Consider the following 20935-nt stretch of genomic DNA (forward strand, 5'->3'; position numbering starts at 1 on the left):
GACAGAATGTAAGAACATGCAAAGGGCTAAGTTTCAGCCTTCATGGAGCATATGAAATTGGGGCTGGAGAGATAAATACATTAATAAATATGGAAGGTTTTAATAGTGGCATAAATAAAGCAGCCCTGGCATGGGTATCTTCTGAGCTGCCAAAGGGGATTGCAGACAACAAAGAAAATGTCAGCACATAGGCATGCAGTATGCACACTGGATCACATATCAGAATGCCAAATTTATTATTTTCTTACACATAACTTAATGTGTTCCTCATGACTGAATGTAAGGCTTTATTTCCGATGGATATTTTAGGCAATTTTATTTTCCTGGGTCAGTTTCCAAAGAGGAGTGTGGATGGTTCCCACCCAATTCCACCCTCAAACACCATACCTATGACAAATTTTATTTTGCATGAAATAACACGATGCTAAGTGTGACAACACAAAAGAGAAACATCTCTACTGAAATTACTTGTTCAAAGGAGTCAGGAAAGTGCAAATGAAGTGTAAAAAGAAATCTAAGTTAAGTGATATTAATAACATGTAAGACAGTTTCACAAGAAGTTTCCTTTTTCATTTAACCCTTTATTCCCCACAATGATCTTTTAAAAGGATAATTTTTATACATAATCCTGAAGACAAGGGAATCATTGAAGAGTTACAAGGTGCAAAGTGACACAATCATATGTGAACTGTAAAATCCTCACTGCTTTTACAGAGAGAATGAATTAACTGGAAGGGGCAAAGTTGGAACTCCTTCAAAAAGCACACTTTGAAATACTCTGAGGGACAGGTAATGGCTCTTTCAATGCTCAATGTCACATTACAAAGCTCTGTATATCTCCTGGAATGACATAAGATAATCTCAAACTTAAATATCCAATTCAAATGTGGAGCTAATTTTGTTGGTAGGTAGTATAGAAGGAATGAAATGTAACCCACAGCTTTTGGGGTTGACATTCATGTTTTTTTCATGGTGCCATTTACCACAAAGGAAGACATAAGAGAAAAAGAACTTCTGTGAGGAGCAACGTGATTTGAATGCAGGAGTGATCTGCCACTGAGCTAACTCCCCAGTCCTTTTTATTTTTTTTTATTTTGAGACAGGATCTTGCTGTCTTACCCAGGCTGGTCTTAAACTAGGGTGGTCATGCCTCTGTCTCCCAAATTGTTGGAATTTCAGGCACCTGACTGACAAAGCTTTTTAAAATGAGGGCAGCGACTTTCAGGTCAGCTTTAAAGAAATTAACTTGGAGGAATTTATAAGCCATTTGTTTTAGTAGATTCCTAGGAAGTGTTCTTAGAGTTCAGAGTTCAAAATCATACAGAACTAGGCTTAGATCCTACATCTATTAATTATCTTTCTGTAATCTTTATAAGTTCCTGTCTTTTCATCTCTGAGCCAAATTAGCTAATATTAGTCTTTCATAATTATTTTTAATTAAATATATTAATGTTCCTACAATAAAATCAAGGAGTTGTAAAAAAGAAACAAGTTTGACTTTTCCTGCAATATGCAATCGAAGTACATAGGTACAAAAATAAGCAACTCCATGTAATCTGAAGTGCATAACAGAAAAATACAGCAATTAGAAGACTCGAGAAGAGACATTAATGATGTATATAGCATCTGTACTAAAGAACCATGAAGCTGTAAGACTGATAATTATAGTAGAGAGAATGGATAGCTACTTAAGATGAGGCAAGTGCCACTGAGCTAAATTCCCAGCCCAAGGCTTTGGTTTTAATTCAAAAGCTGAAAAAAATTTAAAAAAAACCTTAATGGTGAGCTGCATGTCAGGAAGTATTTATCCTTGAAATATCATCAAATTTAGTAAGATGAATAAAAATATTAGCATTGGTGCTTTTCGGAACCCATCATCTTTCTCACAAAAAGGGTGACATAACTACCTAAAGAAAACCCTTGATTTTCCACAAATGAAGATTTTCTTTCCCCTCTTTCTCTCTTACCTATACTTCATACATGGGCAAAATGCTTACATCTCAAACTTAACAGATTTATCTTTGTCTTCACATGTTACATAAAATTTCACCAAATCAATCTCATTTCAATTTCTTCTTCAGTGTCCACTCAGTGTGTCTTCTTCAAAGAGGATAAATTTGTCTTGGATCTGCTGGGGCTTCACTCCATAAACACTCTCCGGGACAGTCTTCACCTCTATAGTACACATCCAGAGGGAAGACGTGACCCAGGTTCCTTAGGATGTGGGGAAAGATAGCAAGGAGATGCTGGTTTGCAGAAGGATACTGGTAGATCATAGAAAAAAATCTTAGGTCCCAGGACATGTCCTTTGAAAAGCTCAGTCCCTGTAGCCATTAATGAATCAGTAGCAGGTAATTTACATACAGTGCATACAGTGCAGTGAATACTGCATTCCTGATGTACTTGCAGGTGACATGATGAGTATAGACCTTTTAGAGCTTTCAAAGATATAAATAGCCTGCTGCCGCACATGTGCCATAGATTTGGCACCACTGGTATAGACTGGATGGTTATGACCTCGAGCTTTGAAATCAGACAGAATTTCATTAATATAACAATGTCGCTCCTCAACGGTCTGGGAGAGTTGACAGAACCACTTCTCATCCTGTTTCCTTCAACTTTTTAGCCCTGAGACATTGGGGTAATATCTAATAGGCTTATATCTTCCTTCCTTCTTCCTTCTTTCTTTTTTTTTTTTCTTTTTTTGAGGTAGGGTCTCATTAAGCCCAGGCGGGTCTGAACTCACCATCCTCTTGCCTTGGGCCCCTGAGTGCTAGGATTGCAAGCATACATCACCACCTGTGATGGTGCATTCTTTTTTTTGAGACAGGGCCTCACTATGCACTTCAGCTCCCTATGTAGCCCAAGCTAGGTTCAAACTTGCCTCCTCCTGTCTCTGCTTCCCGAGTGCTGGGGTTAGAGGTGTGCACCACCACACCCAGCTTCTATATTCTTTTTAACTGCCTGACAGAAATTCCTTTTTCTTATGATATTTTTGAAAATTAACTGAGATAAAGAAACTGTATGTAAATATCTTTATGTAAATGACTATTACAGTTCTACGTGTGTTGGGTGTATGAGTACATATATATATATACCATTATGTACAAGTCCCAGGTCAAGCATGTTCTTTTTCATTCTGGTTGGGCTCTATAAAAATTTATAAAGCATACTTTCTCTAATTTATAAAGTATAATTCTCGAAGAATAGTTGATGCCTTTGTTCTCCTGAGTTCATTTTTTAAAAATTGTTTTTTTAAAAAAGAAAAGAAAAGTGCATGGGCTGGTAACTAAAGTAGTCGTTCAAAAAATGTCCTGACCACTAGAAGACTGTCCCTTATAACAGCTGTTCCTAGAAATGGCTTCTTATATTGGACAGATTATGGAAACTCATTCTTTCAGAGTTTTCTGACCCATTCATCATAAAAGGCTTTAAAAACAGTACCAGCCTCAGTATAAAAAGTTGTATAAAACAAAATTTAAATAGAGTAGTCTTGACAGCAGAATCTAAAACTTGAAAAATGAAACTTCAGTAGAAACATTATTATTATGAAGGCACAAAACTGTTGCATAGGACAATAATCTAGCATATCATTTCCAGTACTCACAAATGTAATTATTTATTAGTACGTACTGAATACTTTAAATAGATATTTTACGTCTTCTGACATTTGGTTCCTCACAATGAGCTTGTTAGGTGCAATTGTAAATCTCAATTTGTATTTTAGAAAAAACAAACTCAGAATTTATCCATGACTAGAACTTCACACGGTTTATGAAAGAAGAGACAGGATTTGAACTGAAATACTCTGGATATAACTCTGGGTATGTCCACTGCTTATGTTTGTTTTCTTTTCCTGGATGCCCAGATGAACCTGGGATATCATAAACTGATATTTGTTCAAAGACTCTTAAGTTGTCGTGGTGGAGTTCATGAGGGAGATTCCTATGGACTATCCTAAATAATACTGATAGGTAATAAAGCTAATAGGCTTTGCCAAGTATCTTCAGATCAGGGATCAAGAGAAATATGGAGAACTGTGATGTTACACCAATACAGACACAACTTTGGGAGGGATTGATGTCTGAGACCATGAAGAAGAGTAAATATGCTTCTCTTCTAATTCAAGCAAAATACTCTGGACATCTCAAGGAAGAGTAAAAGCTCCGAAGTACAGAAGGGAAACCACAAGGAAGAGGTGGTCTGAATAGTACAGATGTGCTCTGACACCAGAGACGAGGCTTAAGACAGGAGTACTCCAAGTAGATGAAGGAATGAGAACATTCAGGAGCTTGGTGGGCACAAAGTCAAGGGAGCTGGACAGTTCCAAGGATTGAAATATGGATAAACGGGCCAAGAATAGGAACATTTACAGAATGTGTAGATGAGTGACCCATGGTTTGTGATGTTGAAAAATGAGACAGTGCCTGCTTCAAAGTTGAGGAAAATCCCAACTCGATGAAGAGGAATAGCCACAGAGAGGGTCAAAATCTTAGGATCAAAGGTAGACGTTTCATCAAAGGCGTAATACTCAAATTTCTTCTGTAGCCCTATAACCCAGTAGCCATACCGAGGTCTGTATCTAGAGTAATTATTTGAATGGGTTGTGCTTTGACTAACGCCAAACTTTTTAGAACGTTTTCTACAGTATACTCCCAGGATCCAGGCAGTCTTGTTGGATATGTCTATTTCCCAATAATGTTTCTCTGAGGAGAAATACTGGGAGCCTAAAATACCATAATTATAACATTTAAATGGCCAAATTGGAACAGGTCTCACTTGTCTGTGATCTTCCGAAAGGACAAGATTCAAATTTAGGTTCACTGGATTCAGTGTAAAGTCCACTGCAGGAGAAAAAAGAAAAAGAAAGATCAGGTGACAGATATGAAGTAGGTTCATCTGGTGACACCGCGAAAAGGAACCTGGGGACATTTTGTGTGGATGGATTCAGGGAGGAAGTAAATGCTAGAGAAATGCATTGTGCATATATGAGAACACTTCAGACAAGATGATAAAATCTTGTCGAAACCACAAAGTTCCGAAAGGTGATTGCAGTCCACAGTGATTTTTTTGTGTGTGTGTGTGGCGGGGGGCGATACTTGAGACTGAACTCAGGACCTTTGCACTGAGCTACATCCCTAGTCCTTTTTCATTTTTTTTTTTTTTTTTTGAGAGATGGTACCACTAAGTTCCCCAGGCTGGGCTCATACTTGTGATCTTCCTGACTTAGTCTTCCAGGATTACTAGGATACCGAGAGTGGTAGTACACAGAGATCTGAAGACCCAACAGCTTCTTACCCCAGTAGCCTTGAACATCTTTTAACTCTGAAATGAAAAAAGATTCAACACTTTTGATTAGAAGCAAAAAAAAAAATTAGAACACTGATACTTCTTCTCTGAAGTAGAGGCTAAGGAGTGAGTATTGTGACAATATGCACTGGTAAATGAGAGACTGAATCAGACACCTAAACCATTTGCAGACATAAGTGCAGCCTCTTCATCACAGAACACCTCTTCTCTGATCTCCCTCCTCAACTCCATCTTTACTTTACAGCTATCCCAGTTCCCTTGATGTCACAAGTATCCCACATCCACTCTCTTCCCTCAGCTCCCTTCACCTCTAAACATCCACAGCATCCTGCTCAGGTCTGGGGCGTGAAATACACTCTTCAGCTTCTTGGAAGGAGTTTTTGGCTTCTTCAGTGTCCAGATCTCACTCCTAGGGATGACAAAACATCTTGAGCTGCACATTTTGCTTGTTTCTCTCCAGCACTACCTGCTTACTCTCTTTCCACATCCTAGATGTATTTTATACCTCTTCTCTGGGAAGGCCGAGGGAAAGCCTGACTCTGGATTGAGGAGAAATATGCTTGTGTGAATTATGCTTCCACTAACCTTCTGCGTGACCTAGGAAGGCCTCCATCTCTTGAAAGCACAATTCCCTCTTCTAAAACTAGAATAATTAACCCTTCCTTTGGTGTTTGATGGAAATAATACAAAATTAGGTGAAATTATACATAGAAAAAGCCTTTGCCACCTCTAAAAAAGTTATGTGATGTGGAAAAGTCATTGTATCTCCGTGGATCTTCCAGGGAAGGACAGAGATGTGGCACTCTAAGCAAATCAATAGTAGACTGTAGATCTTGACTGTGGTGTGAGATTCGTATTGGAAACCTGTGAGTCTGTGTATTAATCCAAAGCTGGGACACCACTGGTGGTCTATATAAGAGATTTCACATTGCCCTTTAATACATAAAACAAGTATCAAGTAATGAAGGTTGCAGAATTGGATGCAGGGACATAAGGTAAATTAAACGAGTGAAGTCACAGAAGTCTGATTGTGAAACCTCTAATCCCCAATATCCTTTTTGGTTTTAACCTTGAACATTAACCACCAAATTCTAGCACAGAAATCTGTTCCATTCTAAGTAGGTATGGAACATTCAAGTCCTCACCTGTGACCACCAATTTAAGACAATATGACATCCAGATTTTCCTGATCTGGTAGATTTTTTTTCACTCTGATCAAAATATTTCTAATGGCTACAAATGTTTCTTTATAATCCCAAAGCACCATTCCTGGTTACCCATACATACCATTTCATAATTCCACTCATGTCCTAGGAAAAAGAGAGACAACATGAATCAACAAGGATGAAAACTAGAGCAGGACTAATGAAAAAAAAAAGAATAAAAAACAAGAGAGAAAAATCAGAGAAATAAAAAGTGAGTCATTTAAAAGTTGTCAAATTTTTCTTTAGACACATCAAGAGAAAAGAGAAAGGAAGTGAATTATTCAAGTCACAAATGAAGTATGGGACATTACAATTGATCTTAGAAAAATTAAGACTGACAAGGGACCTGGGATGTAACTCAGTGGTAGAGCCCTTGCTTGGCAAGTGCAATGACCTGGGTTCAAATCCCAGTATAACACACACACACACACAACACACACACATATACATACACAGACACACACACAAATTGTAAACTATGAACATTTGTGTACCAACAAATTAGATAATCTAGATGACATGAACAAATTCCTGGAAGCATAGACACTATCAATACTGATTCAAAATGACAGAAAATGCGAGTAGACTTAAAATATGTAAAGAGGTTGGACTGGAAGTCACAGATTTTTTACAAAGAAAAATCTAGACTCTGATGGCTTCTGATAGTGAATTTTGCTAAAAGTTTAAAGATATATTAACAATATCTCAGAAATTCTTCCAAAAATAAAAGAGGAGGGAACACTTTCCAAAGAATTATATGAGGTCAGTCCCACCTGGTACTAAAATCACACAAAAATAACAGAAGAAATAAAAACTATAGGCCCAAATTCCTTATGAATATAGACACAAAATTCTTCATCAAAATAGTAGAAAACTGAATACAGCAAAATAAAAAAAATTCTTGGCCATTATAATCATGGCCAAGTAGGATTTAGCCAAGAACTAAAGATTTGTTTTAGCATAAGAAAATTTAGATAATGTAACATAGTAATAGAATCTAGAATAAAAACCACATGACAATCTCAATAGACAGCAGAAAAAAATATGACAAAATTCCACACATTTCATGACACAGTGAACCCTTGAATTACAACCGGCCTGACACAGGAACAACTTGGGTTACGATCAGAATTTTAGTTTTAAATTACAACAAAAGTCTTGACTTACAACCCAAATCATGGATGCTTGTGCTTCCAGATGGTCTCAGATACAGATTTAACCCTTAAAGAGTTCTGGAAGGAACATTACAACATCCTTTCCTGTGTGGGGTTGAGAAATCCTGGGCCAGTGTTTCTCTAAGGATACTGAGATCTGCCTGGATACAGGAGAGAGACTTTGAAGGCTGTGTAGAGGAGCTTGAGTCTTCATTGACTAACTTGAGTTACAACCAACCCTCGGGAACAAATTGAATTCGTAAATAAAGGGTCCACTGTAAAAACAAAAGTGGAAAGGTAACAAACTCAGAACCAAAAGGAGCTTTTTCAACCTAACAAAGGGTTTATACAAAATCCCATAGTTAACATCATACATAATGGTGAAAACCTGAATGCTTTTCCCCTAAGATCAGGAAAAAAGCTAGAATTTTTGCTGTCCCTATTTCTATTCCACATGAAAAATGATGATCCATATAAAGGAAAGTGATAGACTATGTTTCCAAAGCATCAGGTTTGTTGCTCATTCCCACCTGCAGCAGTTCCACTGCTGACCACTGACTCCGAAGCTCCAGATCTGAGATGAGCTCTTTTACCACCTGGCTCTGCTGAACTAGCTCATCCTCAGCCTGTGCCAAATGATCCAGTGTCTTCTTTTCTTCCTCCTCCAATCTTTGCAGTTCTCTCTGTTCCTCATTGTCCAGGATTCTTCTAAGCTGATCAAATTCTGTCTGTATTCTTTGTCTCTCAGTCTGTATCTGATACTGCCAGGATGGACAGAAAGATGCAATGCACCTGTCAGACTGAGGGTCTACTGGGCAAGATATTAGGAGCCAGGCGGGTAATAGTTTTCAGGGACTTCAAACTAGGAGGGGTGCACAAGCAAGAGAGTAATTTGAGAGGAGCTATTTTTTAATTTTTTCTTTAGCAGCTACTCAAAGAGTGCCTCCACCTAGGTCTAGGGGAACCCTCAGAGAAACCGTAAAATGAGGTTTGGGTTGAAGGTAGTTGTCCTGGGCACTATGATTCCCTGCATTATCATGTTACCCATTTTAAACCAGGAAAACTTTTGTCTTTTTCCTAGTGTCCTCCCACAGAAGTGTGAGCGCATTCTTGGAGAAAAGAAATAGAAAAGTGTTCTTCAGCCTCATCCCCATCATACAGTCCCAGTTGGTGCTCACCTGCAAGTGTCTGTGTATACCTATAACATGCCTGCTCTCCAGTCTCACCCATACAGGACAAAACAAAGAAGAGAACTAGTCAAATGATGTCTGGACTTGCTAAATATCAAAGAATAAAGATGAAGGGACTACTTAGATTAGAACCAAAGGTCCTGCCAAGAGTCCTGTCCCTGAATCCCTCATCTTGCCTTCCAAGAAATTCTGTCTTCTCTGATGTCAGCTTGCAACTTCTCAGCTTCTTGTTGCTCTTTCCTCAGCCTCCTGAGAGCAGCCTGGAGTTTCTCCTAGAAAAAAGAAATCACACCAGAGTCGAGTTTTGAGCATTCTCAGCAGCTGAATAGAGACTTGGCAGGAAAGAAATCAGGTTAGCATTAGAAGGACAGATTTTTAGAAACTTTGAAGTTGATTAGAATTTATGAAATGTGAGGAAATCTGAGGAAGGGAATGTGTTCATTATTGCTGAGGAAGGGAATTCATTATCTTTTCACCCACAGTAGCCTGCTCCTCTTTTTCCTCGGAGCATGCTGTGAGGGAAGTACTTCCCTCTTACCGATGCTCTTTCCATAGCCAATCTATAATGCTTCTCAGCAGTCATCCAGCCAAGAGGAGTAATGAGGGCTAACCTCAGGAAGAAATCCCTGACCCATACAATGAAGTGGAGGAGAGGGGACCCCAAATTTCCGACTCTTGCCAAGACACTGTATGTACATTAGGTTCACTCTTTATGTAAAAGGAAGGAACACACTGAAATGTACTCTAGGCATTGGAACCTGAATGTAGAATAAGAGACATACAGGAAAGAGATCTCAGGATTCTGTGCTATGGTGTCAATGTGAGTAAAGAAGGGAAAAAAAAAGATGAGACTTCTTACCAAAGATGTGCTCTGTCCCCCCTTTAGCACCATACCTGACACTCTTTGGCTACCTTCTCCATGAGGAGCGTGTGGTGACCAGGGTGTTCCCCAGAACACTCGCAAAGCCAGCAAATGACCTTTCGATCCTCCTCACAGAAGAGTTGGAGTTTCTCTCCATGGAGTGCACAGAAATCTCTCTTCTTCCCAATGCCTGTGGTCAGCTTTGCATCCCTGAATTTCTCCACTATGTCAGCCAGGTGGCGATTAGCCCACAGGTTGCCGAGTGGGTACCTGACACCACACACAGGACAGCTGCTCTCCTTTCCTGAGCCAACTGCTGCCTCCTGGTTGTCCACAGTGATGCAGGCTTTGCAAAGCCTGTGACCACAGCCTAGACTCAAGGGTTCTGTCAGCAGCTTTAGGCAGATGGGACAGGTCATCTCCATCTCTAGGTTCTCCAGGATTTGGAAAGCCATTATACTTCTTCCTGTCCTAACTTCTAAAGTTCTTCTTGCTTAAAGATTTCTTGATGTCTAGGACGATTAAAAAAGAATGGCATCAGAATGGTATAAATAAGGAGGAGTCTAGCTGTGCAGACATTAATAACTGGCCAATAGCACACAATTAAAGAATAAAAAAGGAAGGGGAGAAAAACGATAAGCAGCATTCAAAGGCCCGGGCAAGCTATTAATGCCTGAGAACCTTTGCTGACCCTTCCCTATTATTTGCATGGTTTCTTTTCATCTTTGACTCAGCTTTCTCCTTACACATCCCCTCATGAGATGGGCCTGCTCTGACTTACCTATAGCACAAGCACAAATACATTTGGTGTACAGTTGTTATCTTTCTTTTATCATTCTAATATCTATCTTTATGTCTATTTCTCTTCATAAAATATAATTTATGCATAAATTAGGCATTTTTCTCCAAGTGCTTTATCCCTAGTGCCTTGAATGCATAGGAATACAACATTTGATAACTATAAAAAGAACCTTTCCATCTCTCTATAGATAATTAGATCTTTCTTATTAAGGTTGTTTTTTTTTTTAATCTATTATCAGTCTTCTAATAGCTGAGCTTTGGTGTCACAGATGTGGCTTCCACTGAAGAAGTATTTATCTTCTAACACACCTATCTAAACAGATCCTTCTTGTGTTCTTACTCACTTCCCAGAGATGCCCATAGAAACGGGAATGACCACAATATAGAGACAATTTTAGCACTAAGAGTTTTATAATCGATTTACAATTTAGAAATCATTTGATTTACTTATTCCTCATATGAAAATTCTTGAGAAATAAGTCTTCTCTTTTTTTCAGATGCATAACTGCTATTAAAAGACTTAGAGCAAGTGGTGGCGAATGAACCTATGGCACGTGTGCGCAGCAGTAAACTGTATCATTGAAAACTCTGACAGATTCACCATCACTGAGTATTGCTTCAGAGTATCAATCAACACAATGAGTAGAATTAGGGTAAACGCAATGTCCTCAGGTCTTACTTCAAACGTATGCATGCTACCTCACATATGGACAAGCAAAGCCAGAGTCTAAAAGAAACATATTCATATTTAGTTTTGTAAGTGGAGAAATGGAAAGATCCAGATAAGTTGGCAAGTTTTTTGTTGTTGTTGTTTTGTTTTGTTTTTTGTTTTTGGTACTGGGGATCAAACTTGGGACGTTCCACTTGTGAGGTGGGAGGCGGAAGCACTGAGCTAAACCCCTGGCCCATATTGGCAAGTTTTGAGGGATCTTATATTGTAGGTGGTAGGATTTCACCCTGGCCTGGAAATATGTAAAAAACAATTTTTTTTCTTTCTTTTTTTTTTTTGTTTTGTCAGACAGGGCCTTGCTATGTAGTTCAGTCTGGCCTTGAACTCATGGTGATTGTCCTGCCTGATCTTCCTGAGTGCTGAGATTACAGGCCTGTGCCACCACACCCAGCTGTCAAAGATATTGATAGAAGCCTAAAGGTTTGCTTTGTGGCAAAGAGGAGAGAGTGTGCATAAATCATAGAGTCATATCCATTTAAATAGATAAGAAACAGAAATACCAGTAAGATAGCTCTTGATCCTATGAGAGAAGTTTCAATGGATACAGGGACACTCTACTAGGAAGAGATAAAAATCTGTTCTATTTCAACTTCACATCCACAAACTGAACGCCAATTATTTATTTATTGATTGATTGATTCAGCAAATTATTATTAAATATAGATAACCCTCAGTGATTAAAATTCTGGAAATGGATTGAAATCCAAAAATCAAAGTTGAATACAAGCAGATGATATTACTATAGTAAAGCTATAGTCACTCAAACAAGAAATAAATTAACTAAATAATCTTTCACAAAAATGTTAAGTGTCGAGTGGGATATATACCTTCCACACAAACTAATATGTTTTGGGGAAATCAAATCGTTTGTCAAACCTGGGAATATCCAAGAGAATCCTCCTTGAATAAGAGTTGAATTGAAAGCTGAATGCTAAGAAGGGAATATGGAATCATAAAGAGAAAGAACATTTTAAGGTAGAAGGAATCATACACATAAATGGCCTTTTGAGGGAGCACACAACATCTTGTTTTCTAAATTGCCAGTATGGCTGGTCTGCCAAGAGCACTGCTCAGTCTTTGGTGTCAATGATCCTGTGGGAAGCTGGGTATACAACACTTTCCAAATGATGAGTAACTGACCATCTCTTCTACTGAACAAAGAATGAATGATGGCGGGATGTAGGATAAGTTGATGAAGGAAATAGAAGCAGATGAGAGTGAGAAATCAGACAAGTTACCCAAAAATACTAGGAATTATATTTGGCCTGTGGGAGAATAAAAGGGATATGATCAAGCTTAAATATTTTCTTCCTGTAAAGATAATACTGATATTACCTTTACCCCATATTTAATTTCTTTTAAATTACTTTTCAATAAGCACAGACCTCAGTTTCCATAACAGGATCGTGACTCATTGCAAAATGCACCCCTTTAGGGCCCAAGGAGCTATCAAGGCAATCAGTCCATTGGAGCAAGATGTACTTCAGCCTTGTTAGTTTCACACACATCCAGCTGCTGACACAGAGGCTAAAAATCGCCCAAAGGCCAAATGCTATTATTAGCCTCTGGTGGACTCGGTCACTACGTAGGACCAGGTTCTGTTGACCAGCAAGACCAGGGTGCAATGATATCCACCTGTTCATGACTAAGGCCATGAACTCACCATAGGTGTGGGGTCCTGCTATCTTTTCCTCCACTCAGTATCTTACCAGTGCTGAGAAACACCGAGGACCCACAGAGGAGGAAGTAGTGGAACTTGCATTCTGCTATGAGGCTGTATCACATGTTCAGTGAGCTACAAGCTCATGTCAAAACAGCTGCCACCATAACAGTTAAAGAATGGGAAAGGTATGAAGGAGTTAGAGCCCCACATATGAACACTAAGCCCAAATCACTGCCTAAGAGTGTCCAAGCTCAGCAGCTGTCAGGGAAGTCTAGAAGGGAACATGAGTGGCCCCTGTCTGATAAAAAAAACAGGTTACCTAGCTATCAAGAGGTCTCTGAAATAAAAGTCTGCCAAATCTAAGAAGCCAGAGAACAATGAAAATCCGGAGGCTGAGTGTGGTGGCTCATGCCTGTAATCCTAGCACTTTGGGGAGGCTGAGGCAGGAGGATTGCTATGAGTTTGAGGTCAGCCTGGGTTACATAGTGAGTTCAAGGCCAATCAGAACTACAGAGTGAGACCCTGTCTCAAAAAACAAATACAAAAACAAAAACAAAAAACCGAGGAAGGGAGGCATAAGTTATTTACATTTAACTACTGCTAAGAGGGATGGAATCATGTCATACTGAGAAGGCTCTGGGATGGCTGGGCAGCCTCCTCTGAGAAGCAATTGTTACCTGGATTGGCTGGGACTACAAGGAGGAGGTGTGGCACCCAGGGAGCTGAGACAGGATTTCAGGTAAGATATTAGCATGCACTGAAGAATGTAATTTGTTTTTTTGTCCTTTGAGACCAATAGCTTGTTACTAATGAACTCCTGCTTGTCTCTTTTCACTCTCCAACACCTTTGTAATAAAATTTAGGACACCTTAGAACTTTTCCTTGTCACTACAACAGTGGTTGGGAGATTCCCTCTGACCCTTGACAGTTCTCCTAGTATCTGGACTCACGATGTCACAAGCTCTGTGTCTTTGTTTAGGCCACATGGTAAAATTAGAGTGTGTCCAGGAAGTCAAGCATAGGGAAGTTGGAGACAATATCTCTGGATCTGGCACTGCCAGTGAAGAAAGCAGGGGCTGTTCCTGGCACCCAGGGACCTGGAAAACTCAGAGAGACTGCACTACCCTCTGCCTGCCCCTTTCCTCTGTGCCCAGAGTTCCATCTTCAGCCACCCCATGGAGTCCAGGACTAATCTTTCCCACACGAATGACCCTTTCTCCAAGAGCTCTGGGTTTCCAGTTAATACATTTCAGTCATTTTTTAAAACATAGGACCATTTTCAGTAAGCAACCCCTACCCTCGTCCTGTTCGCTCAGTTAGTTCTTTGGAATATGCTGAGGGTGTTTCCTTCAAATTGGCTCCAACCACTTCTACTGCTCACTCTCTAATAGAAGCCACCAGCATCTCCTTCCCAGGTGCTAGGAAATTGTTTCCCCATTGGTCTCCTTGATCCTTTCATTGCCCTTCTTGTTCTCCTGTTGTTGGCTGGACCAGTCTTCTAAAAGCAGACATCAATTGTGTTACTCCTCTGTCCACACCCATGTCATCCAGAGTGAGGCCAGTCTTAATCAGTATCCAGCTAGGTTCAAGTTACAGATCCCCTCTTAGTGCAGCATCCTTCAGAGCCCACCTCCTGCTCCTCTCTACACACGCCTCCTCAACCCAACACTGTCCTCCTTTTAGCCCCAAGGGAAACCCCAACCCTTGTTAAAGCCTTTATGATTCAGACAGGCATGGTCCCTTCTGTCTGTAATTCCAGCATTCTGGGAGTCTGAGGCAAGATGATCAAGCTGGAGCCCAGCATAGGTAACTTAGTGATTTAGAAGTCTCTGCCTCAAAATAGAAAATAAAAATGGGCTGAGGAGGTAGCTCAGTCGAAGGCTCTGGGTTCAATCTCCAATATCTCTCTCACTCTCTCTCTCTCTCTCACTCACACACACACACACACACACACACACACACACACACACATACACATTGATTCTATTCAAAGATTTTCTCACCGGGAAGTGGTCATGAAAGCTACTTAAAATTCAAAGAACTTTATCAGGTTTCTTCAGAGCCCTTACCTTAAATATAAGTTTCCACAGCATCAGATACTTTCTTGTATATTCTATCAATCATTTATTGTCTGCTTATTGTCATCCCATAACTAAAATGTAAGTGCTTATATGTATTTCATATTTATTCAATTTTGAATCGATATTCCAATGAATACTATTCACACCAGCAGTCTGCATTAGCACCTTTGAATTAAAATTTTTTATAAGTAAAGAAGTGCTCAACCCTGGGGAGACATTTGGAATCTGGGCAGAAGAGGGCCTTCTGCGGGGGTGAAGCGCAGACTCACAGCGAGGCCAGCACAGTGAAAATATGACAGAAGCACAGGCATCAGAATGTACCTAACATATATGAGAAGCAGAAAGTTAAACACTAGGAAGGCCCAGAGACAGGATGCTGGGGACTCTATGAAAACAAAGAAGATAGTTTGCTTCCCTCTATCTTTATTTTCTTAATCTTAGATACAGATAAAATCCAAACAATTTTATGGTTTCGAACTTTAGCCCATGAGAATGTAACCTCTTCTGAGTGCACTGATGAAGGTCGAGAACCCAGATAAAGTTCAGACCGTGGGTGAAGAGTTGGTATAGACTCAAGTTCTCAAAAGAAACTAAATTGAAAATGTCCACTTTGGGAGTAAACAGAAAAGTTCTTCCCTCTGAAGTTGGTCAAAAGAGTGATTATCCTAGTAAAAGAATAATGACTTTGGAGGAAAGAAATAATATTACTTGACTACCCACTTAAGCCTACAAATGTAGCCTGAGCCTTAATCCCATGCAACTGTCATCTTGGTGCTTGCCCACCTTCACATGAAGGTGTGTTTTCTATCCCTTTGCAATAAACTTGCCTATGTGCTATGTGACTGCCTATGTGTCTTGTCTGAATTCTTTTGTCAAAGACACACACTCAACAAAACAAAACAAGGAGGGTTGCTGGTTCCTTGTGATGTTTGGAGCGTGTGGTGTTAGAATCTGGTTCCTGGTGACAATATCTATCAAGGTGCAGTTGTCCCCAAGTGAGCCTAAGATAGGCAATGCTCAGAGACAACAGAGAAAGCCAGCTTCATAGTGAGGCTATTGAAACCTCAGGCTCTTTCTGAGCAGAAGCCAACTCTTGTTCGTTAGCTCTGACAAAGAAAACAAATAAATACAGGTAACAATCAGTACAAAGGTGTGCACAGCAGGAAAAATGACTGAGTTCTAAAGCAGATGAGGACACCAGAGTTCTATGCACTACTCAAGTAAGCGTAAATAAGCAAGTTAGGTGTGGTAGTGTGTTTTTAGTCCCAGCTAGTAAGAAGGCTGAAGCAGTAGGATCACTTGTGCCCAGGAGCTTGAGGTCAGCCTGGACAACATAGCAAGACTTGTCTCTTAACGGAAAAAGAGTAACAGGTTTAGTAAGAGCAAAGCAAGTTGAGTCCTGACACTGGAACCCCAGGACACAGGACAAAACGGGTCACAGAGCAGCAGCAGCAGTCAGGAGTTCAACCTGCTGTCCTCAGGCCGTCCAAGGGCTGAGGATATGTCAGGAAGGCCTGACAGTCCCTCCCTATCAGCTGAGGAGGGAAAGAACCTGCTTCAATCTTTGTCCTGGCTGACCCTCTGAGGCTGCATTGTGCCTCTGAAGCTTGGAAAGCAGGGGACTCACCTACCAGCTAACCTGAGTAGGAGAGGGGTCAGGAAGGAAGAGACTTTCCATTTACCTGGGGGGAGCAGGGAGAGGGAGCGAATGAATTCCAGTTTCCCTTCCAAGGAAAGAAAATTGAAATTACAGAATATGGAAAGGTGTAAGAATGGATTCAACACTTAGAAATAAGGGTTCCTTTGGAAATAGGGCCTTTGCCTCTTTAACATTTCCTTTTCAGCCATTTCCTCCCAATTCTTCAGGGCTGCCATCTGTCTGCACTTGAGCTTTTCTTGCCTTCAGAGAAAACCGATCTCTGGGCACAAATTAAGCTCCACCAACTTCCTTCAGTATTTTCGTAATGGAGTCTCCCACCCTCTGCACCTCCTCTCCCCCCAACTTCCCCACACACCTTCAGGCCCCAGTGGGAAAATCTTGACTCCTGGTTAACTTGCTGAAGAAGTCTGGGGTGGAATTCACTCACCCCAAAGGGCTTAGCCTGCCTGCAGTCCCTCCTTCCCTCCGGAGTTGTTGGCTGAGAAATGAAAGTGAAATGGAGCCGGCAGGAAGAGGAAAGAGGAAGAAGCCCCAGGGCCAAGAGCTGCAGTTCTTTCTGCCAAGAGAGAGGGCAAAATATTAACTCCAAATTCTCTCAGGGGGAGAATCGATTTGCACTGGAGGGGTTTTCCAATATCTGAAGGAGTTTCTGGGCGTTATAACTAGGGCTTGGTACTGACCTCTGGTGGGTAGGGGCCAGGGATGCTGCTAAACATTCTGCTGTGCACAGAACAGTTCTCAAAACAAAGTATTAGCCAGTCCAAAATGTCTGTTGTGGTTGAGTTTGAGAAATAACGTTTAACCCTTTCTGCTTCCTAGACCAGCAAGGCACCCAATGCTAATGCCTTTTCCCCTATAACTTTAATGATTATGCCTAGGCTCCCAAATCCATCCACTAATTTGTTCCACTTACCCTTTAAAAACAATACACAGTACTAGCTCCTCAGGAATGGGAGGTGCGTGGAGGAGGGGCAGGCAGTGCTAAGAAGTGTTGGCTACAAAGGACGTACTTGGGGCGCTCTTTGGAATGTTATGAACGCTCCAAATATGGATTATGCAATAGTTATGCAAATGTAAAACTTGTTCAAAACTCATCAAACTGTGCACTCTGAATGAGTGTGTAACCTGTACCTCAATAACACTGACTATAAAAGAAGTTTTCTAGGTGAATTCTTTGTTGTTTGTTTGTTTGTTTTGGGGGGTTGTTTGTATTTTGAGACAGGGTCTCCCTATATAGTGCAGGCTGGCCTTGAATTCACTAGGTAGCCCAGGCAGGCTTCGAACTCTTTGGGCCTCAGAGTGCTGTGATTATAGGCATGTGTTGCTACTCCCTGCTTTTTCCTAGGTGAATTCTTGTGTAAATCTGAGGCTGAATATGACTGTTCTAAAGGACTAAATCAGGTCTTTTGGACCCTGGACAGGGCTGTGAAAGTGAAGGAACCTTGAACCTCACCTGATAGGGAGGAACCTTGAACAGGAGAGCTCTCCCCAAAGTCAGCACCGTTTTTGGACACAGAGCAATCCCAGCAAGTTGTGCCTCTACGAAGAGCATGCTGTTTTCATGAGGAACATAAGTGTATCGATTATCTGGGCTGGAACCAAGAAAATCCTAGCTACCTACCCCCTCTAGAGCTTGTTACATAAGAGCTACCACCTTGGGAAACTGCTTGACCAAGTGCAATTTTCCCTTCTGCCTCTCCCATCCTCTGAATCCAAGGAAAGGTCCCAGGCAAAAGGACAGTTAGAAATTTTCTGGAAGTTTAACAACTGTCCTATAAAAATATATGCACCCAACTTAGTTGGACATATGCTTTAGCTGTGCTTATGGGAGTTTATTACTTCCCTGTTTCTGGTTTCCTCTCCTTAGTTCAATATTGGTAATTCGTATCATTCAGATAGTAAATCATTAGATGACTTTGTTACACCACTAGTAGAGATATTTACTTAGTCCAGCAGTTCTGTGTGTAATATACAATTTTTCACCACTAGTTTTGTTTATTTTTGTCTCCCTCTCTCCCTTTTTCTCCCTTTCTCCCTCTCTCTCTCTTTCCCTCTCACCAAATCTTTTCCTCTATTTCTTTAGTTCATTTGTCTATGACTTGAACAGACTGCAACTATGCTATATTTTTTACTTTGTTATTTTCTTAACGACTATCCACCAACATATTGGTAGAAAAACCGCCCCTTTAGGAACTGCTTGGGGATCGACAGTTCCTCACATTACTCCCCACTGAGGTGCTTCTGGGTGGTGCCAATGGCCCGGACAGAAAAGTGAACAAGTTTGGGGCATTCAAGAATCTGGAACTGCACTTGGAGCTGTAGGTAAATGGGAGAGACTAAAAGAGATGGAAAGGCTCATGACCCCAAGGCTCATTTCTATAGTGGAGAGATACAGAGAGCTGGAATTATCTGCTGACACTGGTGCAGAAATAAAGCATCAATCTTCCTTAATCTCTCCACTTTTTCTTACTCACTTCCTGTCAGTGCCTAAGCCCTCCCAGAGCAAGGCAAAGTAGTGTTCTCCTCTCACTGGGCCTCTATTTGCAAGATTGGTTTAGAATCCTTGGCCCCTATACATGTGAATAAATTCATATACTCTTAAATTTGTATTTTCTTAAGATTTTGGTGAATATTAGGCTTTTTTTTTTTGATGTTAGGGGTTGAACTCAGTGCCTCAAACATGCTGGGCAAGAACTTTAACACTAAGCTATGTTCATAACTCCTATTGTCACATAGTTATTTTACAGAGATTCTACAGCTTATTAGCATGGAATTGTATAATATCTATTAATAGTGTAATGGTAATAAACCACGTTTCAGTTGCAATTATAATGAATGTGCTAACTTCTGCCTTGCTTGCATCTGTGTAACATGTTCCTTTGGTCCCGCTAAAATTTATTTTAGTATTTTTATTTACTATTGTATTCTTTCAAAAAATTTCTTTTTCTAACTATTTCTTTAGCTGGGTTTGGTGCCCTATGCCTGAATCTCAGCACTCCGGAGAATGAGGTAGGAGGATCATGAATTTCTTTTTCCTTCTTCTTCCAATTTTTTAAGGTATGCTTGTGATACATAATAAATACATACTATCATAGACAGCTAAGTTAGGTAAAAATATTATAGGCAGTCAGACAAGACTAGGCCTTGAGAGAGCCAGTGCAAAAAATGAAAACACATTACAACTGTGGCTAGAGGCACTTCTGTCAAAGGCCAGGCCTCAAAATAAAGACAAAATGACCAGGCCTAGGTGCCTCCCTGACGGATAAGCAATAAAATAAAGATTATACTATAATTGATATCAAGTGGTCCAATAAAGTCTATACAGATATCAGTCACTCAGGTGGGTGACCAAGATCTCCTATCGCTTCCTAAAAAGGTCCTTGATCTTTCCGTGTACACTTGCTCCACGACCTGTTTCCCCAGTGGATCAATATTTCCTAAGTGGCTATACTTGCAGCCTCATTGGTTGATCATAGTCTGACCTACCTTATACCCACTTTGTGATTTGCTCTAAAAAACTTCTGTGAAGTGGGATCCACAGCAACCCACTTTCAAGTCCCCTCCTATCACTCAGGAGCTCTCTCCCTCAATAAATTTTTCCACATTTAACCTCCATTGTTCCTTTAAATTCATTCTTTGATTTAAAGAAAACCACAAACTCGGCATATCTGACATCTAACAGGTTGGAAGTAATATTATTTCCCCTATAGCAATACATTCTGAGGAACTGGTACAAATACATATTGCATCTTGATTTTTAAAAATTTCCCCTTCCCTTCTCTCCTGTCTCCCTCATCCCTAGATCCCCTTCTCATCCCCACAACATCTATTTCTTTGTTTCCTATTATCTTTCTTTTATTAGGTTCCTAAATTATTATACTATGCATTTCCAATATAAAAGAAATCGTGTGATATTTAACCTTTATGTCTGATTTATTTCACTTATCATGATGATCTCAAGGTACATCCATTTTCCTATGAATGACTCAAATTTGTCCTTCTCTATGACTGAGTAGTGCTCCACGTGTGTAAATATTATAGGCAGCTAAGATAGATAGAAATTAATATGTAACCAGAGAAAGATTGGGCCCTCGAGGAAGTTAGAACTAAACAATAAAGGCACCAGAATTATGGCTGGAGGCAAAAATGAAGAGAGCCAGGCCTCAAGATGAAGAGTCAACAGCTAGACCTTTTAAGTATTTTTAATACTTCATAACCTGTAATACTTAAGTTACAGGATAACAAGAGTGAGCACTATCCATCTATACTTTGATCTTCT

General features: G+C 40.2%; 1 protein-coding gene across 7 annotated transcripts; it reads right to left on the minus strand.

Moving 5' to 3' along the window:
* Positions 1-555: 555 nt before the first annotated feature.
* Trim34 (tripartite motif containing 34) lies at positions 556-17186 on the minus strand. 7 transcript variants are annotated; one of them, XM_087211829.1, is made up of 9 exons: positions 17084-17175; positions 14213-14413; positions 9754-10233; positions 9036-9131; positions 8200-8430; positions 6598-6620; positions 5619-5719; positions 5299-5325; positions 556-4844 (listed from the first exon to the last, which is right to left on the minus strand). In XM_087211829.1, the coding sequence occupies exons 3-9, from the start codon at positions 10174-10176 to the stop codon at positions 4285-4287; spliced, it is 1461 nt and encodes a 486-aa protein (XP_087067955.1). In that variant the 5' UTR covers positions 10177-10233; positions 14213-14413; positions 17084-17175; the 3' UTR covers positions 556-4284. The 7 variants fall into 7 exon arrangements, with proteins under 7 accessions (XP_087067955.1, XP_087067956.1, XP_012920486.1 ...); XM_087211830.1 differs by lacking the exon at positions 14213-14413 and having other exon boundaries at positions 556-2523; positions 4780-4844; positions 17012-17148; XM_013065032.3 differs by having other exon boundaries at positions 17012-17137.
* Between the last annotated feature and the right edge of the window lie 3749 nt (positions 17187-20935).

This window comes from Heterocephalus glaber, unplaced genomic scaffold (assembly GCF_053883595.1).
Source record: "Heterocephalus glaber isolate CG9 unplaced genomic scaffold, H.glaber_assembly_v1.0 deba00001428, whole genome shotgun sequence".
NCBI lineage: Eukaryota > Metazoa > Chordata > Mammalia > Rodentia > Bathyergidae > Heterocephalus > Heterocephalus glaber.